General features: G+C 41.2%; 1 protein-coding gene across 1 annotated transcript in view; it reads left to right on the forward strand.

The window, feature by feature from the left end:
• The window catches only part of adgra3 (adhesion G protein-coupled receptor A3), a 32,880-nt gene extending 14,441 nt beyond the window's left edge, over positions 1-18,439 (forward strand). Inside the window, exons 3-19 of the mRNA XM_028994049.1 lie at positions 1,560-1,631; positions 5,349-5,420; positions 5,784-5,855; positions 6,000-6,160; positions 6,914-7,127; positions 7,478-7,642; positions 9,000-9,201; positions 9,564-9,713; positions 10,613-10,774; positions 11,525-11,722; positions 11,828-12,035; positions 13,032-13,240; positions 13,407-13,531; positions 13,670-13,793; positions 14,058-14,203; positions 15,534-15,629; positions 16,632-18,439. Coding sequence (XP_028849882.1) covers positions 1,560-1,631; positions 5,349-5,420; positions 5,784-5,855; positions 6,000-6,160; positions 6,914-7,127; positions 7,478-7,642; positions 9,000-9,201; positions 9,564-9,713; positions 10,613-10,774; positions 11,525-11,722; positions 11,828-12,035; positions 13,032-13,240; positions 13,407-13,531; positions 13,670-13,793; positions 14,058-14,203; positions 15,534-15,629; positions 16,632-18,078 — 3,823 coding nt within the window. The 3' untranslated portion in view covers positions 18,079-18,439. The remainder of the gene's footprint in view (positions 1-1,559; positions 1,632-5,348; positions 5,421-5,783; positions 5,856-5,999; positions 6,161-6,913; positions 7,128-7,477; positions 7,643-8,999; positions 9,202-9,563; positions 9,714-10,612; positions 10,775-11,524; positions 11,723-11,827; positions 12,036-13,031; positions 13,241-13,406; positions 13,532-13,669; positions 13,794-14,057; positions 14,204-15,533; positions 15,630-16,631) is intronic.
• The last annotated feature ends 6,734 nt before the right edge of the window (positions 18,440-25,173 follow it).

The raw sequence follows: 25,173 nt of genomic DNA on the forward strand, positions 1-25,173 counted from the left end.
TTCAATCAGGTCCTCTTACACATAGGGCATAGTTGAGTGCTTGCTGTGCACTTATGCTGGGTTATTCCTGAACTGTAAAACTGATCTATATCAGTCTGCTGCTGTGATAATCCCCTTTCAAGATGATCGGAGGGGAATTTACCTGTCATTTCTACTGCTGTGGACACTGACTTATTTCAGTAGGACATTGTGAGCTGCCAGGACCTTTGTGGTTGATCTTGTAAACTTTAAAGTGGAAAGTGTATCATGGGTTGACTCAGTATATTTCTCTTGGGTCGACCCAACTTATCATGTAATTACTAGAATCTGGGAATCTGTGCTACTAATGGTTCTTCTTTGGGTGCTTTACCTTAACTGACAATTCTGATTGTTGTCAAATATAATATTTATGCTGGTGATTTCATATAGGCGTGGACCAGTGTTTTTAAAGGTATATTGTGTGGAAAGGGAGCTACTTTTTTCATTATATATGCTCAGAGGAAAGTCTTTCAGCAACTTAAATGGAAGTGGGCCTCCTTCAACAGACTTCAAAAGCCTGGTGCAGGCTGCTCCTTCATTGTGATCTGGTGTTCGACTCGCACCCAATCACCAACTATTCTTCTGTAGATGACAGCCTCACAACATCAAAAAGGTAATTCAGAATTACCCAACAGGCTTTGAGGCGCCGAGGTACCTACCCGTGCGACTTTGAACAGTTGGGGGGGTTGGTGCTTTCACTGCAGGTGAGGCCTCTGTGCGGGTGGGTGTGTGGCAGTGTGGAGCTTGCGGTGACCTTTGGACATCCACAGGAGGGAGATACTGTCCTCTTTTTAGATGCCAACCCCAGGGGTCAGACCACACTGACTGTGTTCAAGTGTGAACCGCGAGAGGCTGAAATGGGGTGCTAGCATGAATGTGTTGCTTTTTCACATTCTGTTTCAACCAAGGTACTATTTTATAGTCTGTTTAGTTAAGTATAGTCTGTTTTAAAATTTAGCCATAAAGGTTCAACCTCTTTTTGAACAAGACGTGTCTTTAAGGGCAATGATGTTCACTTTGAATGATTGAAAAAGGGCTAGGAAGGTTTGGACAAGTTATTATTAATGAAGTACGTAGTTCCTGTAAGACATATTTCTACGTTTACAACTTCAACATTTAAAACTATCGCAGGTATCGCAATCCATGATAGTTTTACTTAGTGAAGCACATCACGTGCTACTGTGTTCGTTGCTTCCATATTCCAGCGCCTCCGCAGCCGCATGTCTGTAAATGAAAACTGATCTATGCCTGGACACGATGGATCCCATTTTACTCGGGGCTCAGGCTGCGCAAACTTGGAGGAAGAAACACTGTTGTTTAAGTTAAGCTTTTCAGGTTGCCATTTTTGGTAAATTTAACTTTTTGTTATATATATAATTTTTTTCTTCACATTTGCATAGAAATTTCAGAGAACATATAGCCATGAAAATTTGTCTTTGTGTAATTGAAAAGTCATGAAAATTCTTCTCTAAAAATGTGGAAGAATCCTGTGTGTGTGTATAAATTACAATTAATAGTAATTTCTCCTTTTTTGTATACAGGGACCTCAAGAACAACATTATTAGCCAGATTGAGCCTGGAGCTTTCCTGGGACTGTACTCCCTGAAAAGGCTGTGAGTATTCCGGACGACTGTGGTACATTTTTAAAGGTGTCGGGCCTCGTTTGTATCTGGGAATTCACAGGAGCCGACAGGAATGTGATCATCCAGACAGACGTTTAGTCTCCAGTTGCACTCTTTCCAAGTGCTTCGTGTGTTGGATGATATCGCCTTTAGCACATGCAGGAGAAATATGTGAATGTGTGTGTGTTAGAGAGACTGAGAGAGAGTGTGTCTGTGTGTAGTAGGGTTGACTCTTTGCCAACACAAACTTCAGTTTGGCTGGTAGGGTTCATGCTTTGGAAGTGCGTAGAGAATAGAATGTCTAACATCTTAGCTCTGACATATTTTCACCTTTTTCCAACACAGCAGTAGGCTTTCCCTCCCATACTTTAGAGACAGACCCCCAAATTGCTGAAAATTGTTATGTGAAGAAAGGTCTTTAGATTCTTTTTCTGATTCTTTTTAATAGCGTAAATGTTTGAGTTTTTATTATTCATGTGTATATTATTTGCTATATACGCAGCTTTTTTTTAACTCAAATGTGTCATCTGTATCACCAATTATGAGCAGTGTGCAGCCTTCTTAATAACTAGGCCACCTCTGCCGGCAAATAATTTTGACTGGACAGGACAACATACAGCTGGTCAGACTCGATCCCAGGCCTCCCACACCAAAGACGAGCGATGCAAATACGGGGAATTTAATGATTTAATAGCATTGTCCCAATACTCTGATTTCAAACTCCTTGGATAATTCCTAAGATGATTTTTATACTATGTGAGGGGCATACTTTAAATAAAGTAATTAAAATAATAAGGATGACCTCTCTTATATATATATTTTAGATTATTCAAAATCTTACATAATTTATTTAGTTTTCTTTCCCCCAAATCACCTGGAATTCTTCAGTGGACGTATGGAGATCTTTGGTTTTATATATTGAGTAAAACACCAGAGTTGGGATTTCTGGTCCTTTTAACAAGAACAGAAACTCCAGAACTGCTGGCAGGATTTCCCCACTGGCTCAGTGCTGTGGAAAATGGTGTTGGAACTAATTTATGTTGGAGAGGTTTTAATAAAAGGAAACCATCGGCCTGTTAAATTTTCTTGGTAGCTGGGTCTCCTGAAAGGCTTTGTGTGCTCCTGCCTCAGAGCTGGTCTAGTCTTTTAATGTCACCCATCTGTTTGTGACCTGCTTCAGAGTGCTTGATTAGATTGTCCTCTGTCTGTTTAAAAGTGTTGCTGTCCTGAGGCTGTACTTTACATTCTGTTGGAAAAAAAGAAAGTTAGGAAAGAAAAGAAGGCGGTTTGGTTGGAGTGTGGGTGCTCAAGAGAGAATACTTTCAGTAGAGGTTGAGGTGTGTGGGTGCATGTTTATCAGCTTTAATTTTAAGATCATTTCTATAAATTGAAATAAAATGAAAATGCCATAACTGTTACAAGAGCTAAACAAAATGTATATATATTTTCTAAAACCAAATAAAAAAAAAGTAAAAATTAGTCCATTAAAATAAAATATATTTTTACAGCTATATGATCCGGGCAGAAAACCATTCTGAAGTGACGGTCAGGTGTGTTTTTGGCGCTTCAGCCCTTGTATTTGATTGACAGCTCGAGTCTTAATCTTGGTTCTCTGGAAGACCAACAGCAGCTACTTAGCTGCCAGTGGCATTTTGTTTTGCTACTTTGAACAGCAAAACTGGCTGGTGACGGTGGCCATTCTTCAGACAAACGCTTTCCAACACAACTTGCCAAATGATGCCTTTTCCTTCAGGTTTTCAGTCCGCAAAGCTGTTCTCACACCATAAATTCTGCCGCTGCTGCATGACGACGGCCATAACAAAAACAACCGCAGCCTGGTATTAACTCCTGGATTCCTGCTGGACCCTACAACCCTGTGCTTTTTTACCATTCTTCTTATTATTTGGGGTTTGGTATTAATTCAAACATTTTTTAAGTCAATGAGTAGCAGCATCATTGTGCCAAAAAACATAACCATCAATCCAGTTAGCCGCAAATAAACCATGGTACTACTACTACTTTATAGAAATGTGTGTGTTGGGTGGAAATCATTTTGAGGCAGTGGGTGGGTGATATTGAACCCTCACGAAGATCCTGACTGAAGCCTTCACTGTGAACTATGCTGTTACTTTGTGGGGGCGCAAAGGTATCATTTACATTTCTGCTAAATTGGGGCAACATTGTAGATCTGTGCATGATTTGACAGAAGAATGATAATTGCAGTAATTAAGCAATCCCAATTAATGCTTTGATTTAGTAGAGAATTTACAGTTCTGTGCTAAGCAGGGTGGCACTGTGGGGTAGTACAGCTCCATGTCACATGATAAGCCCTGTGTCAACATCATGATTTGATTTAATTTGATTACTTGCGCAGCCCCATACAGTCACTTGTTGTATCACGTCTGCAAACGCAAGTACACGTCACAGACGGTGATTTCTGCAGAATGCAGTGCAAGTGTGTCCAGGCTGTCTAGCAGAACACCATGCACCCCATGTTCTCAAACACCTGGAAAATATGAGGCTCTGCACGGTTTTGAAGCAGTTTTAAGACCGAGTTTGGCTCTCAGGGACAAGTATTTTCCCCCAAAAGCTCCGGTTCTGACATGAAGTGAATTGCTTTAAACCCTGTCATGAGCCAAGTTAGCTTTTTCAGGGAATAACTACATTCACAGATACCTTAAAGCTGCTAACTGGCTTCTCAGGCTGAAGCCATTTATAGGGCATGGTCTGGATCCACCCTCACTTGGCTTTCCTCCACAGAAGGTGCTAGAAGTCTCGGAGGTGACTGAGAGCGTGTCGTCCCACACCCCCCCCTCAACCACCACCAGAATCATGTCGATTTCAGAAGTGTATTAAATAGGGAGGCTTTGAAGTGTTTGACATTAATCACAACATATATTAATCTCCACTGTAGTGCAACTGAAGTCTTTGATGTGGGAATGGCCTGAGGCGGAGCAGGAATCATCCCCATCACGGATGAGTTATGAAGCTGCCAGTGCTGGAACTTTTCTCAGTTTGCAGCATCTCCAGCCAGGATGGAGGAGGCTGTTTGTGTGTTTGCTCTCCTTTAAAGAGTAATAACGCATCTAACTCTGTTAAGAGGAGATGTCTACAGGCTAGAATTATTTTGACGCCAACCCAATATATGCTAGGCTTGCCAGTGCTTTGCTGTTTTACATATCCAAATATATCTGCTCTATTTAGTTCATATTAATTATCAAATGATTTGGATTTTACACTATAAAATATGGAATGCATTATCAACACATTAGATAATTATTTAAAACATTTTTGGTCTACATTCTAAATTCCTGTTGATATATACACAAATACATGACATGACATCCCTGAATTTTTTGAACAGTCATGATTTTAAATTTTATTTATCTTTGGAAATCTGCCAGGACTTATTTCACATGTCATATTGCAGTGTGACTCACAATATCAACCAAAATAATTGGCCTAATTAACAGTAATCATAACAGTTACCGCAACACATTCAATTCATGCCACAGTGTCATTCTCTGAACGCCCAGACTGTTTGCTATGTCGAGGACCCAATGTTTACATACTTTTAAATGTAATTCGGTACAAGTATTTTGGTACAGTTTTATCATTTATCATGAATTTTTATCATGGGGGGGGTTGCTAGTAGTCTCGGAGGTGTCTGAGAGGGCAACTAACGTCATTGATGTCTGTGTTTTCTAGAGACCTCTCAAATAACCGCATTGGCTGCCTCAACGTGGACATTTTCAAAGGTCTCACCAGCCTCATGCGACTGTGAGTAATCGCTCCCAAGTGCTAATACAAATGAGAACAAGGTCTGTGAATCAGAGGCGAGATGCATTCAAAGTGTTGATTTGATCTGCACCAGAACAGTTTAGCGTTGTCGAGTCTATTTTCTAACTAAACATCCAGACAAGTATGTATTGATTTTAAAGATACCAATAATTTTAGAGATAAACCACCAAAATAATGCATTTGCGCATCTTCTGGAGCAGAATCACCATAGTTCCTAGTGTTTATGGAGAGTGTGTTGTACTTCACTGTATATTGCTGATGCATACTTAAATATGCAAGTGGCATTACATTTGCATGCATTCTGTTATCCAAGAACTCTTATGATCCTGTGTTGTGTTTCAGGAACCTATCAGGAAACCTGTTCTCCTCCTTGTCTCAGGGGACATTTGACAGCCTATTGTCTCTAAAGATTCTGTAAGCGAATCAACTGCATTCGGCCTTGCTCTGTCTCCATATGTCTCCTCTTCTGTGTGTGTGTGTGTGTGTGTGTGTGTGTGTGTGTGTGTGTTTGTGTTTGTGTGTCTATAGGAGTGTAATCTGTTCTGTGTTTCTCTGTAGGGACTTCCAGACACCATTCCTACTGTGTGACTGTAACATGGTGTGGCTCCTGCACTTGGTGAAGGAGAGGGGGTTGTTGGTGAAGAATACTCTCTGCTCTTACCCACGGGCACTGCAGAAGCAGTTAGTTACCACCCTAGACCCTGAGGCACTGACATGTGGTAAGATGTATATATTCATACACACCAAGCAGTAATGCATTTTTGGGGCATTGTGTCTGCTGAGATTACTTGCAATTCATAAAAATAGTTGAATGGGTAAGAAATACTGCAGAAAACATATTCACCATCTATCTAAGTTACTTTACTTTGAAATGAAGGTACAGTACTGCTGAAACATTTTAGGTTCATTTACAAATTTCTTGTCTGATGGAAAAATGAACTCTAACAATATCTGGGCAGGATTTATGATCATTTTTGGTTAGTGTAGAACATGTACATGTAGTCCTCACCCCAAAGATATAAATACACACACCTTGTTACTACCAGCATTGGCCTAGCATCACAGCAGGAGCGTCGTAACTCTCAGATCTTGCTCAGGTAACTGCTTCTATGGCCGCTGAGTCCCTGTTTTTCACAGACCCAGTATGGTAGAAAGATAAGAGATGTGGCCTGGCCTCATGTTGACTTTGTATTAACATGCACCGTTATCAGCTCACTTCTCCTCTTGTAAAATAAATGGTGCGCCAGAATGTCAACAGGGGGCAACACAGTCTCTGGGGTGGAAACTCCTTCAGAAATGTTTTTAATCCCTGCCTGTGAAAAATTAAAATTGATCTGAAACAAATAGTTTTTGATTGATTGAATATCTGAATTCTGTAACATATTTGCGTTTTGACTGTAGTTTATATAAAACTGGTGTCAGTGTTCCTCTACAACATTCTGACGTTTAGCCTCTCTTGTTTTCACTGTCAGATGCACCCCTGGAGCTCCCTTCCTTCCAGATGACCCCCTCTCAGCGACAGGTGGTCTTTCAGGGTGACAGCCTACCTTTCCAGTGCACAGCCTCCTTTGTAGATGCAGACATGCAGGTTCTTTGGTACCAGGATGGGAAGATGGTGGAACCGGATGCTACGCAGGGCATCTACATTGAGAAGAGCATGGTGCAGAACTGTTCCCTCATTGCAAGGTGCCTAAAGCCATAAAGGCCCCTGTATTTGCTCAAGACTAGGTTTTTATAGTGATTGCAGTGGAAATTAAGACATTGGAGATTATTATTACTTGTCACACTTTACAAATGAATATGAATTAGAATGTTATACCTTCTAGTCTATCAGACATTAGGGAGAAGTTAAATGTATCTGGTCTGTGTTATTTGTGTGGAATGTGGTCCGGTATGACTTAAATGTTTTATTATTAAAGACACTTCTAAGTATAGCATCATTTAGAGCAGTGGTGTACACTCTTTACGCAATTATCTGTGTGTTTCTTCAGTGCTTGATCTCTCACACTCACTCCATCCTCCTCTCCATGCTGCAGTGCTCTGACCATCTCCAACATTCAGCCAGGCTTCACTGGAAACTGGGAGTGCCGAGTGTGGACGAGCCGTGGGAACAACACAAGAGCCGTCCACATTGTGGTTTTAGAGAGTTCTGCTAAGTACTGCCCACCAGACAAAGTGTCCAACAACAAGGGAGAGTTCAGGTACTTTACTAATAAGTTTACTCCATAGTTAATGTGTAGCGAGATGTTCCTTGAATTTAATCAGCAAAGACTTTTATCAGAAGAGGTGCAGTGACACCTAGTGGTGGTACAGACCCATGCAACCCTATACATCAGTAATACTGGTAAACACACCGGGCAAAGTAATTACCACCAAGCTTTTTCCAGCACCAGCAGATCAGGTTTAATCGATCTGTTAAATCACTGAGATAATTGTTGCCTAAATAATCTTGATACAGGATTCAATATTTCCAGATTGAAAAGCTGGTCTATAACACTTCTTTTTGTAAATCTTAAAGTTTTATATATACACTCACCGGCCACTGTATTAGGCACACCTTGCTAGTACTGGGTTGGACCCCCTTTTGTCTTCAGAACTGCCTTAATCCTTTGCGGCATAGATTCAACAAGGTACTGGAAACATTCCTCAGAGATATTAGTCCATATTGACATGATAGCATCACGCAGTTGCTGGAAGTAGCCATCAGCAGACAAAACTCAGGTAGGCTGTGGCATTGCAACGATAATCAATTAAGGGGCCCAAAGTGTGGCAAGAAAATATACACCACCACCATCAGCCTGAACCGTTGATACAAGGCAGGATGGATCCATGATTTCACACCAAATTCTGACCCTACCATCCGAATGTCGCAACAGTTATCGAGACTCATCAGACCAGGCAACATTTTCCCAATCTTCTATTGTCCAATTTGCGAGTTGTAGCCTTAGTTTCCTTTTCTTAGCTGACAGGAGTTGCTCCTGGTGTGGTCTTCTGCTACTTTAGCCCCTCTGCCTCGAGGTTCGACGTGCTTTTTCAAAGATGCTCTTCTGCATACCTTGGTTGTAACGACTGGTTATTTGAGTTACTGATGACTGTCTATTAGCTCTAACCACTCTGGCCATTCTCCTGTGACCTCTGGCATCAACATTTTCACCCTCAGAACTGCCTTTAGAGATGGTTGTGTGACAATCCCAGAAGGTCAGTAGTTTCTGAAATACTCAGACCAGCCTTGGGAACCATGCCATGTTCAAAGTTACTTAAATCACCTTTCTTCCCCATTCTGATGCTCAGTTTGAGCTGCATTAATTCGTCTTGACCATGTCAACATGCCTAAATGCATTGAGTTGCCACCATGTGATTGGCTGATCACTAATTTGCGTCAAGGAGCAGTTGGACAGGTGTGCCTAATAAAGTGGCCAGTGAGTGTATGTATTTTGCTTTAATTCCTGTGTAGTCTCTTATTAGCAATGGTTTGAACATTTACACATTGGCAGTAGCATTTGGTTTAGGTGTTGTGGCCTGTTTGGAGTTTATTTTATTTGTCTCTTTTGTCCTCAGGTGGCCTCGGACATTGGCTGGCATCACAGCCAATCTGCCCTGTAACCGGCTCGCCTCAGGGGCTGGTATCTACTCCAGCTCGTCTGCCGATGAGAGACGAGCATCTCGCCACTGTGACCAGGGAGGCGTGTGGACAGGCGGAGACTACACTCGGTGCCAGTACCAGAAAGATGTCACCAGAGTCCTCTACATTATCAACCAGGTTACAACTGCTGCACACTCTCAATTTCACATACACATACTACCCTCACATTCTTCCCACTCTCTCTTCCTTTCCTTTTTCTTTCTATTCAACTGGAGTTCAACCTAATGATTGACAGCTCAACCTTGTCAGCACATGCACAAACATCATGAAATATTGTTTCCTTTTTTTATCAATTGATTATAAATCTTGAGGACTCCTTTGACCACACACTTAACAACCCAGCCCCACATGTAGCGCTGAGCTAAGCACCAGTCTGAAAATAGTTTGCTAAATATAATATTTTTATAATTTAGTCTGTTCCTAGTGGATGAACAGTCCTTACATCTGGTACAATTCAATTGCTATATTTTTTGTGACAGATGCCTTTGAACCTGACCAATGCTGTCACCACAGCTCGACAGCTGCTGGTCTACACTGTGGAGGCGGCCAATTTCTCTGACAAAATGGACGTGATCTTCGTGGCAGAGATGATTGAGAAGTTTGGGAAGTTTGCTGAGAAATACAGAGAGGTGGGTAAAGCAGGGGTGGTTGCTGTTTGGCTATTGAAAGGAGGGCGTTAAAGGTGTTGGAAAACCTAAAATAGTCAAATTCACTATGCTATATACTGCTCGTATAGTTCAGAGTTACCAGGCTTTTCTGGATACAAAGCTGCCTTGTCCCATTTAATCCATGGAAGCGTGGGAAGCAGGGGAAGGAGATAAGATCAGGAATGAGGGATTTGTCTGCAGAGCTGGGGCAACATTGAAGTTGCTGTATGGAATGGGAGCGTCAGGTTTCCTCTCAGCATTGGTTATGTTTCAGGGGAAAGGTTCATCCTGTAACACCTGCACTGTGAGTTACCATGTCACTCAACACCAGGCATGGTGAAAAGAGTCTGTAGAGCTGTAGACAGAATTTAATACAACTAGCTCATCATTATTCACACACCATTTTGGCTCACTTATGCAACTTATTATATTGTTGTCGTCTAAACAAGTTTTTGGTCTAAACAAATTGGTTCCAAATATTCCAAATTTATTTGAGGAAGGGTAAGTAGTCTTGTATTCAAAGTCTCATAATCGGGCCAATATATTGGTAGTTATGAGCTGTTTCATTTAAAAGAGGGTTGTACACCGAGCCACTTCATAAACTATTTATTTATTTAGGAATATTCTAGTCAGGCTTAAATCATTTTCATTAGAATTATATATATTTAGTTTGTTTTTCAGGTTTCAGATCTATGGTATCTAGAAGCTGCATAGTTAGAATCTGCATCTGCATTACTGATTCTCATTGTGAAAAGTTACAGAAGGTCGTTTGACTTTCCAGAAGAACCCTTACCATCCGTTCAGCTGGACTGACTGTGGAAATCAGCCCTGTGCAACAGTATGTTCATATTTGTATGCTGACTCTCTGCCCTCTCTCTCAGTTGGGTGATGTGATGGTTGACATCTCCAGTAACCTGATGTTGGCTGACGAGCGGGTGCTGCTTTTGGCTCAGAGGGAGGCACATGCCTGCTCTCGCATTGTGGAGTGCCTGCAGAGGATCGCTGCGTATCGCCTGGCCAGCGGGAACCAGGGTTATTCCACCGTGAGTGAGCTACCACTGTAACAAAGTTACTTTATATGCAGGACATTTTCTTTCTTATTGTTTCAATTTATTCATCAGAATAATGACTATCTCAGTAAGGTTTTATTTTTTTAAATATAATGTCACATTGTTACTAGGGGTGTTTAAATTAATCGTATAAACTATTCTGCATTAATGCAGTGCAGAACATTGGTGATTTTCTGGCTGTGGCATGAAAATTCTTGTTAAAAAGTAGTGCTGGTAGTGACTGTGGCTGCCTGATTTGAGTACAGCGGCACTCCGAGTTGGAGTGTGCATGTCTGAGTGTTCAGAGATCTACAACATGACATTGTCTTACCAGGAGTTTAGAAAAAGTTTTTTTGCTGCATTCAGTATGAGTTCGGAAAGGAGTTAGAGAATCTCAACATAACGTGACCATTGAGAAAATGTATGGGTTGCATCGCAATCAATATCGAGGCATTGATGATCGTAATCAAATCAAATCGTGAGACCAGTGAAGGTTCACACCTCAAATTGTTACCAGATATGATAATCCTTCATTAGTCCCACAAGTAGGAAATTCACATCGTCACAGCAGAAGATAAGAGCAGCAACTAAAAAACAATAGAATAAAGACTATACCAACAGTACAGTGCGCTATACAAGATATTGATTATAATGGTGAAATCCAAATGACTTGAGATGTTAAAAATTCTGGGAGAGATTTTACACCATTATGTTGTTTTTTTGTTTTTTTTCTTGTCAATACAGACCTCCCACAACATTGCACTGGAAGCTCTGCCAATCAAAGCCAGTACTTTCAACGGTCTAAACTGCACATTGTTCCAGAAGGTCACTCTGGAACGTTCTGGAATGCCACACTTCTCATCTCGCGATCCAGACATCAACCTGGACCGCCAGCTCAGCCTGAAATGTAACGTCAGCACCCTCTCCAGTTTGGCTCTGAAGGTCTGTTTACCATGCTGTCCTTTTATTGTAGTCATTTTTTATTGGCCAGCACTGAAATCCAAATCTAAATAATAGCCTTGTTTTCTATCTTTTTTTTCTTTTCAGAACACCATAATAGAAGCTTCACTCCAGCTGCCTCCATCTCTGTTCTCCTCTCTGTCTGGGCCTGGTCAGGTGGACGATGTTGTGTACAAACTTCAGCTTCTGGCCTTCCGTAATGGCAAACTTTTCCCACCCTCCCGCAACTCTACTGTAATGGCGGATGACGGCAGGAGGAGGAGCGTGGCCACTCCCATTTTACTTGCCAAGATCGGTAAGTGAGTGACTCTGTGATCAGGATCAGGACCTGGGTTTGTGAGTCTTTTGATGATTAACATGTAAATGTAAAGATTTCCCCTTCACTAAGAACTTACACATAAACCTGATGAAGATGAGGTTTACTCTTCGCTTCTAAATATTCATTTTATTATTTTGCTTTATAATTGTTGCACATTATCTTGTGTATATTTTCAAGGAAACGGTCAATAAAAACTGATCAGGAACAGATTTGATAAATTACTGATTAAATTAGTATTATTGATAAACCCAAAATAATTAATGGAACAAGCCTGCCTAATTCTGTAAACATTTGTCTACTGGGTGATATAATTGAATAGCAAATGCTGTGCTACAGTGCATCACTTTGTTCCACATTTTATTATGTTACTGGATTAAATTAATTATTTTACCGTAAATAGGATGTGAATACTTATGTACATGTGCTTTACATTTACAGCATTTATCAGACGCCCTTATCCAGAGCGACTTACAATCAATAGTTACAGGGACAGTCCCCCCTGGAGCAACTTAGGTTTAAGTGTCTTGCTCAGGGTCACAATGGTAGTAAGTGGGATTTGAACCTGGGTCTTCTGGAGTTTGTTACCCACTAGGCTACCACCCTGCTTTCTCTGCTTCTCTTTTTTTTTATCCTGCTTTCTCTTTTATATGTTTAATCAATTTGCCAAAACCTCAAGTAAACTTTTTTCATGTTGTCATTATGGGGTGTTGTGTTTAGAATTCTGAGGAAAAAATGCATCCATTTTGGAATAAAGCTGTAACAGAACAAAATGTGGAAAAGTTCATATTTTCTGGTTGCACTGTATATAATGTAATTGTGAACACTTTTGTAATCACCGGCATATAATGTTTAAGTTTGAAAGTTTCAAAAAGCATTAATCTAAGCCTGTACTGCACCTGATAGTTCCCAGTGTTTTTTAGAGCGGATGTGACACTTATGTCCATCGTGTGTCTGTGTGAATTGATTTGGCAGAGGGTTTCCCGCTGTCAGGCCTGCAGAGCCCAGTGAACGCCACAATGCGCCGCTTCGCCCACGGATCTGATGCAGTGGCCGCCCACTGGAACTTCAGCCTGCTGGGCGGCCAGGGGGGCTGGCAGTCAGACGGCTGCCGCATTATACACCAGGATGACAACTTCACCAGCATCTCCTGTCACATGCTGGGTAACTACGCTGTGCTCATGGTGAGGAGAGAAAGACAAACTCATCGACCCACAATGACACCCGTACACATGCACATATGGTGTCCACAGATGTGCTTTGTTCAGAGGTCTCATAAGAGCCTTGTAATGTGTTCATATGTTTGTGTGGATTCATTTGTGTGTGTGTGTGTGCGTGTATGTATGTTAGGACCTGAATGGATCAGAGGATGTAGTTCACACTGTCACGCCCCTACACCCTGTTATTTATGCTACAGCCGTCATCCTCCTGCTGTGTCTGTTAACAGTCATAGGCAGCTACATCTACCACCATCGGTAAGAGGCTCTCTGTACCCTAATACAAATTTACCCTAATGTACCCTAATACAGAGATTAATTACAATGGTTTAGGTGTCTGTTGAAGGCAAAACAATTGGTCATTTATAATGACATTATTATAATTATTCTGTCCAGGACTGTGCGGGTCAGTAGGAAGTGCTGGCATATGCTAGTGAATCTGTGTCTGCACATCTTCCTCACCTGCGGCGTGTTTGTAGGAGGCATCAACCAGACGCGCTACGCCAGCGTGTGCCAGGCGGTGGGTTCCTCTCTGATTTTAAAGAAATACAAAATACATGTTTTAGGATGTTTAGTCTAGTTTATTAAATAATTTTAAAAAGAGATATTTGCAGAGGAATTTTTGAAAGTTTACCCACCGTTTATCTTTTCTTAATTAAAAGTACAGTTTTTCTACATCTAAATAATGATCATACTGTCGATTCATTCTTAGTTTCTTCCTTGAGAGCCTTCATTGACTGTGCTTGAAGTTTATGTAGACTGTTTTTTTTTTTTTTCCCCTTAGGTGGGCATTGTGCTGCATTACTCCACCCTCGCTACGGCTCTGTGGTCAGGGGTGACGGCACGCAACATCTACAAACAGGTGACCCGCAAAGCCAAATCCTATGAAGAGCTGGACGAACCTCCTCCACCACCCAGGCCCATGCTTAGGTAGAGTACTTCATCTCTCACAGTTCACCTGCCAGGCCAGATCTTAACTTTTGAATAATTATGAATACTTTCCACCACTCGGTGTCAGCAGAGAAGCTGGTTAAAAGGACAGGTATGTTTCCGAAATCCATTTCAAATCACGTCTCTAAATAAAGCAAGCATACATTATCATATAAATAACCATGATGATGTTTTTGGTATTGATTCGAATCCTGAAATCACCAACTGTTTTTGCACAAGATCACAACAGGCTGCTTTTCATATAAGGACGTCCTACTTCAGGGGTGGGACAGGTTTTTAGCTCAAGGATCCCATTGACTTTTAAAATTTGACAGAAGGACTGGGCCAGCACCAGATGCATACATATCAGACACAAAAAAAGGCATTTCAGTTTTAATAATTACATTCATTTTTAGTGGAACAGTGTTGCTGATCACCCTTCACTTCGGAGAAAGGCTTGCTACAATAAGAAGCAGAAGAACTGAGTGGGGAAATGAGCAAGTTGGATGTAAATAGTTCAATGTTGCTTGTTGAGATGTGTGCTACATGGAGGTTAAACACAGTTTAGTGTAGGTGGGCGGTCAGGCACATCTCCATTGTGTTGTGCCGGACAATCTTCCTCCTGGTTCAGTGAAAGCTTGCCTCAGTAATCAAATATTGCAATCATGCAGTGGAAAGAAATTGTCATTTCTACATTTTTTTTTAACGTCTTGGTCAAAACAAATTCCGCACACCAGACGTTGCTGTTGGTGCAACCAAAATGCAGTCCATTTCACCTTCTCAGCAGCCATTTTTACATTTTTCCTTACACTAATTGAAACACATCACCCTTTGGGTTCAGGCAAAGGTCTTCAGCTCTATCTGTGCCTCATGCACTACCTCTAGGCATTGTAGGACGAGGTCAAATGGAAGCAGCCATAAATATGATTTGGGCAATTCTACACCAATCTTTGGCGGGCCATATTAAAAATGTGGCCCACGAGTCATAGTTTGCCCACCCATTGACTAGTTGTTGACGGTAAATGTCTTTCATGCCATCTGGTCAACTCCCATATAATGGGAGGTGCAACCTTGCTTTAAACTGGATCTTCACCGGCCAAAATTGCCTTCTCTATACGCTGATAAAATAATGAGAGCTTTTATTCTACATATTGCATATCAGCTTTTTAAAATGCTTTATTGTGTGGCTACCATTAAGTAAATTCATCACTTTCATTCTGAATTAAAAAGTTAAATCTGCTTCTTGATTAGTGTGTCATTGCTTGTCTTCTATGGCAAGAGAATTGGTGAAATGAATAATGGTTTCTCTCTTTTTTTTTTTTTTTTTTAGGTTTTATTTGATTGGAGGAGGGATCCCAGTCATTGTCTGTGGTATTACTGCTGCAGCCAACATTAAAAACTACGGCAGTCGCCCCAACGCCCCATAGTGAGTGTTGATAATTTGTGTCCCCTTACCTAACTAAAAACAATGTGAAGGGTTACTCTGTGAAGGGTAATGTGAATGTGAAATAACGTCAGGGAGGTGAGCTGTAGATTTTTTTAAATATAAACTAAATGATTTGATTGCCATGTTTAAGATATGGAAACCGTTGTATGGCAACAGCATAGTAGCTGACTGAACAGTGGCTGAATGAGCCACTGCCACAGAAGCTGCATGATAGGCATATATAGATCCTTATAGCCATGTGTCTAGCTGAGCTTCTTTCTAGAAGCTCTATGTTTTTCACCCTTCTTTCCTCATTGGTGTCTTATTATAACTGATATTGCTTTTGTTAATGAAGGCTGCTGCAAACCCACGCTCCCGCTTTGTGAATAACGGATAGTGAGCGGAGGCGAAAAGTTTAGTGTCTCTTCTCTTACTTCCCTCCTGTTTCTCCCTCTCTCTGAAGTTGTGAGAACCTAATTATGGCGCGCTATTTATAGATCTGCACATCTCCCCAATACGGTGGCTGCCAGTTTCCCAGACACTCTCGATTCCTGGCCACACACACTCCCTCTCTCTCTCCTGCACTTGCTCTGTCTGGTGTGCATTGATGGCAGCTGCTTGGATTGTGTAACAGCTCTAAGTGATTTGGAAATGGGCACCATCTGAATCTCAGACCTTATAGGGGAAAAAATATTTATTTGATTTGTTTTTTATTTGCTTATTAAATAGTATAGGACGTAGGGGTGCAACAAGCCTACAATTTTATTTTTATATTGCAATTTTTTCCCCCCATAGCATTTTACATCCAGAGATTTTAAATGAAATCAACATGCTTTCTTAAGTCTATTTAGCCTCTAAAACAAATATAAAAATAGTTTCACAATATCTGCAATATGAGCACAAACTCTTTCTAATGTAGAAAGTCTAAAATATATTATTGTATCAAAATGATTGTATTCTTTTTATCTGATGTTGTTTTGGCTCTTTTCTCTCTGCTCTCAGTTGCTGGATGGCGTGGGAGCCCAGTCTGGGTGCGTTCTACGGCCCCGCAGCCTTCATCGTTTTTGTAGACTGCATGTACTTCCTGAGCATCCTGCTTCAACTGCGCCGGCATCCCGAGCGGCGCTACGAGCTAAAAGAGCCAGCAGAAGAACAGCAACGCCTGGCCACCAGTGTTGCCGAGACTACCGACATGGCCTCAGCGGCAGCCCACTTGGATTCGTCATCTGTTGCCGCCTCGCAGACACTGTCTCTGTCAGCCCTTGAGAACGAGCACACTTTCCCCAAACAGTTACTGGGTGTGGCCAGCACGTTGGCGCTCTATGCTGCTTTGTGGGTCTTTGGCGGCATGGCTGTGTCCCTGGAGAGCCCGACTGACCTGGTGTTTGCGTGCCTGTTTGGCATCAGCGCTCTGGTCCTCAGTGCCTTTCTCATAATGCACCATTGTGTGAACCGGCAGGACATGCGCCGCTATTGGACGTGCTCCTGCTGCCTGAGGAGGAGGGAGTATGACGCACAGGTCAATGATCTTTACCCGGTATCAGGGTTGGCAGCAGGGTCTGGCACCATCACTAGGGGCAATGGGGAGGTGTCAAAGTGCGCCCAGAGCAGTGCTGAGTCGTCCTGCACCAATAAAAGTGCCCCAAGTGTGCGGAACTCGACTCAGGGCTGCAAACTCACTAACCTCCAGGTTGAGGCCGCCCAGTGCAAAGCTATGCCCACCCCAGCAAATGGCACTGTCCTTCTGGACAACAGTCTGACTGAACATTCATTGGATAATGAGATTAAAATGCACGTGGCGCCACTGGAAGTCCAGTTTCGACCTATCAACAACAACAACCACCACCACCACATGACTGGCAGCACCAATGGGCACCCAGTCCGGCACCACAAGAACCGGGCGAGAGCGCACCGAGCCAGTCGGTTGACAGTGTTGCGGGAGTATGCGTATGATGTGCCCACCAGCGTTGAAGGCAGCGTTCAGAGCGCACCCCAAAGGCGGCACCATCACCATGACAGCCATCACACCCGCAATAGCCGGCGTGCTGCCTACATGGCCTACAGGGAGAGGCAGCAAAGCCAGCTGCAGCAGGACAGCAGCGACGCCAGTACCACGCTGCCCCGTCGCCCACGCTATGCTGACAGGGTCAAGGCCTCCAGCAACAGCCTGGCCAACAGCAAGTCCAACAGTCAGAGCAACGGTCTTGTGAACGGGCTAGGCAGCGGTGGCAGTGGGGATGACGGAGGAGAAGGGGAGGGGCAGAGTAAAAACTGCACTAACCAACCCCTACCTGTAGAACTGGAGACTCAGCCAAAGTCGTACGGCTTGAACCTGGCGTCTCAGAATGGACCCGCTAAAGACAGCAGGCAGCCTGTCCTGTCTGTCCGGAACTCTGAGAGTGCGGCCAGCATCAAGACGGGCTTGTGGAAGCACGAAACCACAGTGTAACCCACACTCCCGTTCCAACTGTGAAATGTGTTTTATATTTTATTTTTAGAATATAAAATTTGAAAGAAAAAGAAAAATATTGGATTTGTTATTGTGTATCTTGAAATAGGTATGATATTTTTTATTATGTGATAAATGGGGGTTGTACATGTTGGATGTTCTGCCTTTTACACTGTAGTCGATCAGCATATGGTCTATTTTTATACAGTTTCTACCCCTACAGTCCAGTTACTTTATTCTTTCGTTGTTTTTTTTTAACTGCATGGCCTGTTCTGGTAATTTTGCGGCCACATTAAGGCTCTGTTTTTTTATTTCTCATTTGTTTTAGCACAATAAACTGTTTCTGATCGTGCTACATGAACAGAAATCAATATCTCCTTATTGTATCGGAGGAGTTCAAAAGTGCAGTAAAAAATCTTTTCTGAATGTGTTCTTGAAGTCTTGCTTTTTATGAAAGTGGTGTCCTGTGTGTTCTTTTTTTTTTTTTTTTCCCCTTCCCCCCAAAAAGGAGCCCTGCTGTCATTGCGATTTCGTGTTTTCTTGTTCACAGCACATAATATTTCGGCGGTCATTGGCCTCCTGCTGCCTGACTGGCAGCTGACTGAGATATGTGTCACATCAGTCATGAAGAGGAGTGGATAATTACCGAATTGTTTCACCTCTTCCTCTGCCCTCATGTACCACCTTCTTCACCATTAAGGGCCTGAACTGTTGGCTGCAGGGAACAAACTTAAAAATGGAAGGAGAAACCACGCTTGTACAGTGGTGGCATGTACGTCCTATTTCAAGATTCAAGACAGTTCGCCCATCTTCAAGTGCACAAAAGGTGCAGCCGGTGGTACATCTGACAAGATATAAAGTGTAGATGAGACACAGCGGTACAAATTTGAACAAACCAATAAGATAAACTAGTTCAAGTAAAAGAGAATTTAGGTGGCATGTTTGGCATTTTTTGGTTTTGTAGTGTATTGCTGTAGGAAATCTGTGAAGCCAAATTGAGACTCAATTATGTTTGTAAGTTAGTCAGCACTTTATATCAACTATAGTAAAAATAATTAGCCTATGTAAATGTTACTTGTTACTGTGCAGTTACTTGACTTCCTAACAACATTCTGTCAGCATAGAAAGACTCCAAGGAACAGAGCACTTGACTATTGTTACCGTGCAAAAGAAATCAGTGGAGCTCAGAAAGAGGTGATTCACAGTGTATGGAACTGTACCTTGTATAATTGTGAAGTACAAGGAGACAAATTCTGTAAGAAACAAAACCGGCTGTGGCCGTAAGGGTAAGCTTTCAAGAATTCTGGAGAGAAAAATAGTCTTAGATGTCAGCAAGGAGCCCTGGACATCTGCCAAGATGATTGCTGCTGACCTGGCCTCTTCTTGAGTCAATGTTTGGAGTCTTCTGGAGTCAATGTTTCAAGGAACATAGGTGTGAGGGCTCTTCATCATGGTGGGCATTCCAGAAGAACCTCTATACTCAAAGATCAGCACATCAGACCGGGACTGTTTAGTCACATGGATGTTGCAGAGTCAGCCTTGTTTGGGTGCATTGTATCATGAAAAAAGTGAAAGTGAGTGAAGAGATTGTCATATACTGCAGCATAGCACACAACGAAATGTGTCCTCTGAATTTAGCCATCACCCTTGGTGAGCAGTGGGAAACCATGACAGGCGCTCAAGGAGCAGTGTGTGGGGACTGTGCTTTGCACAGTGGCACCTTGGCGGATCAGGATTTGAACTAGCAACCTTCTGATTACAGGGCCACTTCCTTAACCACTAGGCCACCACTGCCACCAAGCTTCTTGGTGTAGGCTTAGGTCATCGCTGGGTCTTTCAATAAGACAATGATCCAAAGCATACAAACATTAGTCCAACAGTTCCTCAAGTATACCAAATCCGAGATCCTGGAGTGGCACAGAGCCCAGAGTGGACATTGTTATTTATAGAGTATAACAAGCACTTGTTAATGGTCATTTTCATGGAAATTGAGAATATTGACTCATTTCATAAGGGAGGCTAATAATTTTGGCTTCTTTCCCTGAGACCTCCTGTCCTGTGGCTGACTCATCACTGAGTTCCTCTTCTATTTCCATCTCTCTTCCCTTATTCATGACCAGGTGGAGATCACCAGCAAAACATTTTTAAAGAACCCATCTTCCATCTCTCCACCACATGCTCATCCCCATCACCTTACATTAATATTTTATGGTGAACCAGGTGATTCTATGCCAGTGATCTGTGTTCATTACATCCCAGTGTAATTTAAAGAGACGGTGAGCATTGGCACTGGTTCTGAACTAGAACAAAGCAGTCGTCATGCTTCTCATGGTCCAACCTGTATTTGTGAGCGTGTTTTCATTCCCCTCTGACCAGGCATGTGACCAGACACGAACCGAAGAGAAACTAGCAACCCCTTTTTTTACCGTGGAATTATTTCTGTCACTCAGAACATGATCTTTAAGGATATTGTTATGTAGTTTAGAGGCCAGATGTTTAAAAGCTCTTATGCTGCTTCCTCATTGTGGATGATTTAAACCCACGCCTGTTAATACCTCACATGCAAATTTCACATGCAGAAAAGCTTGCATATTTTTTGTTTTATTTATTTATTTATACAGGAGGTATTTGAAGCCCCACAGTCTGTGCTGTGCTTGTCTCCATTTTGAAATAATGTACCCTGTAATCTTTAAAAAAATTTAAATTTTTTCTGTCACTGATGCCAGTATTTTACAAGGCCTTACACTGCGTGAATGGGTTACTGTCCTGCAAATGGCTTTGGGTTTTTACATTTATTTCTACACAGTGTAAATGAAGGTCATGTGAAAGTAATTAAAAGGGAAACTCTTTAAAGAATAATTTATCAATTACTCTCACTGGATCTTTCCCAGCATGAATAAAACTGTTCTACATGCATTTACAAGGTATTCCTTTCAGACTAAGACATAATACCCTCCTGTCCTGATTGTGACATGAGGTAATAAGGTTTTGAATTATGTATAAAAGTCCTAATTGGTGAGTGCTTTAAGGACATCTACACCAATCTCCTTTCCTCATGGGGCTTATGCCACACTCTATTTTTAATTTCCTGGCCCTTTCCAAGAGGCCAGCTTTATTTATCCTGGTGCATTTACTTTATTCTGTACAGGTCATTAAAGGCAAAGATTGAAATCTCATTTCGGTGACCCCTATGGCAAAAATCTATGCAACATTAAGGACAACTCAGGAGTAATAAAAACAACTTTAGAAAAGTAAGAGAAAAACACAGTAAATATTTTACCTAGCCACAGGCAGAACTTGTTTTTTTCCATTTACAAACCTGTGAAGTGGACCTACATGGGCTGAAGTTCTGAAGTCTGAAGTAGGGTGCTGCGATTACTGCAGCTCACTTGTAATTATGCATCTGTGTTGCCGTAATGAGCGGAAGCAAGCAAAATGCAAGTAAAAAATATGCCATAACATGGAAAAAGTTTGGGTGCATATTAGCAAATGTCAAAGAGATTTGGTGCATGTTATGCATTCTGATGTCAGGAAATGTGCCTGTATCAAGCATCTGGCTGTGCCATGGAAAATTGTTGTTAGGAAGGAAGATTGATAATGTCCATAAACTTATGCCATCTGTGCTTGATGCCATTAGCTTGGTAAAACTGTCTTGAGAAGCAAAAAAATGCCCTAGTCAGGACTGTAATTACCTCCACTCCTAAATTGTGATAGTGATGGCAAACTTCAGAAGATCTTATATGATGCAACAATATTGCCCCAAAGTTTCTAGCACTGAGTTTCTAGCATTACATGCATTGCAGGTATGTAATGACCCAGATGCAACAGTGTCACCGATACAATTCCTTTAGCCACACAGAGGTCAGTGAAGGTCAGCCCAGGGTACATTTACATTTGCAGCCTTTATCAGATGCCCTTATCCAGAGCGACTTACAATCATTAGTTAAAGGGAAAGTCCCCCTGGAGCAACTTAGGGTTAAGTACATTTACATTTACATTTACATTTACGGCATTTGGCAGATGCCCTAATCCAGAGCGATTTACAAAGTGCATTCAAGTTACCATCGATGAAGAGATCAATTCCGGTTCACTAGGACCCCAACTATGAATACAATCTTTTTATTCACTCTGTTGTAGATTCTGTACACAAGTTCGACAATAAGAAAGTTACAAGTTAATCTAAATATTCTTTAAAGAGGACGGTCTTGAGCTGTCGTTTGAAGGTGCTCAGTGACTGAGCTGTTCTGACTGAGAAGTTCATTCCACCACCGAGGGGCCAAGATGGAGAAGAGTCTAGATGAATGTTTTCCTTTTACCTTTAGCGATGAAGGGACCAGGCGAGCAGTACTGGAGGCTCAGAGTGTCTTGCTCAGGGACACAATTGTAGTAAGTGGGATTTTCAGGCTACTCAGGAAAGAACAGGAAGAAGGCTGAATAAACAGAATAAACTGTAAAACAACAAAAATATATATTCAAATGTATTAATTCATTGCTATTGTGCAGTTGTTAAAACTATAGTGTTTTGACTAATTGTCATTATTAATAACGGGTATGGGCTGCATGGTGGTACGATGGTTAGCAGCATGGCCTGACACCTCAGGGCTGTGAGTTCAATTTACGGCTTGGTCCTTGTGTGTGTGGAGATTGCATGCTTGCTCCATGGTAAGGGAATCCTCTGATTCTCCTCCCATTTTCCAAATGCATACACACAGGTGAATATGTCACGTGTGTGAGTACATGTATGTGTGCACCCTCACTGGGAGAGTCTCTGCCTTGCACCCAGTACTCTAGCCAAAAGGACTAAACAGTGTGTGAGAGAATAGCCAGTATAATCAGTAGCACTTCATATTTTCATGTTTTATAACATTTGCTTTGTAATTTAGTGTTTTAGTTAATTGTTTTGCTACATACATGTAATTGTTGTTTGGCTTGATGATAATTCGATCCTGACTGGAGCCATCTAGATTACAATATGGAAAAAATGGAAACTAATGAGTAATGTGAGAAGTGACTGGAGTTCAATGACAGGACATAAATATCAAAACCTTTTAAAGAGCCATTCTCCCTACAGTCTTACTGGATGATATTGAACCTCCCTTTTTATCATTTCTACAACAAAAAGAAATAGGCCTAGAAATGTCATTTGGGCTGTCTGAATGTTGGCATAGGTGCTATACATGCAACTCTACACCTGGAGTCAACAGGAGGCTTGGGCCAGCATCAGTCATACTTTTAAACATGACCAGGCCATCCAGTGGAGCGGCTGAGTGAACTGGAACCCAATTGCTACATCTGATATCCAAGTAGAGTGTATTACTACGAGTAAAAGTAACCTAAGACCCAAAGCTGTGCACAACTGTGGGTGGACTTCAGTTGCAGTCAACACCAGTTTAACAGTCATATTACTTTGACTGCTACTGCAAGTGTAAGTATTTGCAAGTTAGATGTAATTCATGTGTTATAATATAGCCACTTTTTTAATATAGCCACACCTAATTCAAACAGGTGTTTTATTCAACACCTTAACCTGCTTTCTTGACAAAGAAAAGAAGTCTGAATGTGCCCACAACTACATGGATGATTCAAAATGAAATGTTTCTGAATATTTAGCCTCTACAATTTAACTGTAAATAATTTAAGTGTATAGTTTCTAATGCCAATAAATTCAAAGTGAAAAATCCAAGCACCAAATAATATTATTCAGCATGCTCAAATTTATAAGCAAAAATTAAGTGTACCCATCCGGGAAACTGAACATGAGCAATCGATCAGCCTTCACCATGACTAAGGATCCAGCCAATCATGTTACAATGCAACAGTCTTAATTTTTTTGTCTTCATTTTTATTTTACAGAGTTTGAATTGTCATCAGCAAGAATCCGCATGTACTTTCTTGTAATACCCATGTGCACCTCAAGAGGAAAAATTGACCACATTAACCTAATCTTTTAATTTTCAATAAACAGTGACATTATGTGCATAAAGAGATAGGTCTCCACAATGTACTCTGAGCAGCAATACAACATTGTTTTCCATCTGTAGACTTAAGGTTTTTTTTTTTTTTTTTTTTTTTTTTGAGAGCCCAAACCACAAATCTTGTAGCAGATCAAGTTTTTTTCAGGAATCAAAAAAATTATTGACACTTGAAATTAATTATTTTTTGTGTGTTTTACAATTTCAGGGATACTCTTTGAAAGATGACTGTTCCCTAAAAATTCTACACAGTACTTTTATAGCAGAAACATGCAACAGTTAGCTGTTCACATACCACTGAAAATTTCCAAATAAAAAAATGAAGTGATGTCAATTTGAGATAAATATCACTAATATATTATAAAGAGATTTTTAGATCTCTGCATTATCCTGCAATTTGGAACCAAAGCTATTCAAGCAAATCTGCCTGGCAAGAGGTGGATGATTGTGTTTTCTGGGATTTACATTTTTAAAGCCAACACAACAGAGTATTCATGAGAAACAAGTTCAAGGACACTGGCATGTATCTGAACATTTGAGAGAATATTGAATACTTTCCTTTAAGAATGTAGATTCTGAAGATTCCGAATTAAAAGCATGAAAGTAAATATACATAGATTTTGTTGTTTTGTGTGATATGTGGTGTACATAATTGCACATGATTTTTTGATAAATAGTTTCCATTAATATATAGGATATAAGTATATAACCAATGACAGCATGCAAACTTAGTTGTTTAACAGATCTTGGAGGTTAAAGCTGAAAGTGCATTAAAAATATAAATCTTGACTGAGGTTTGCCGGAAGGTTTAACTCCAAGACGAAGAAAGCAGATTTCATGGAGCTAAAATTAAGCGTTCATGCCTCAGCACAATACTAGTGATACCATGAAACATTGTGATGGCAGCATAATGTTAAAGGGATAATTATCTGCTCTAGGGAGTGTAACGCGTGTGAAAATAGAGCTCAAACAGAATGAAGGGTAGAGAAACTGTGGAGAAGAAACCAGGAGACATTGGCTCTGTTTGTTGTTGTTTTAAGTCAATGTTACCAATTCACAAAAGCAAACTGTCTTCTTTTGTGTGTACCAAGATGTGTGAGAAGACTGTTAAATATGTTCTGGC

Source organism: Denticeps clupeoides, chromosome 1, assembly GCF_900700375.1.
Source record: "Denticeps clupeoides chromosome 1, fDenClu1.1, whole genome shotgun sequence".
Classification (NCBI taxonomy): Eukaryota; Metazoa; Chordata; class Actinopteri; order Clupeiformes; family Denticipitidae; genus Denticeps; species Denticeps clupeoides.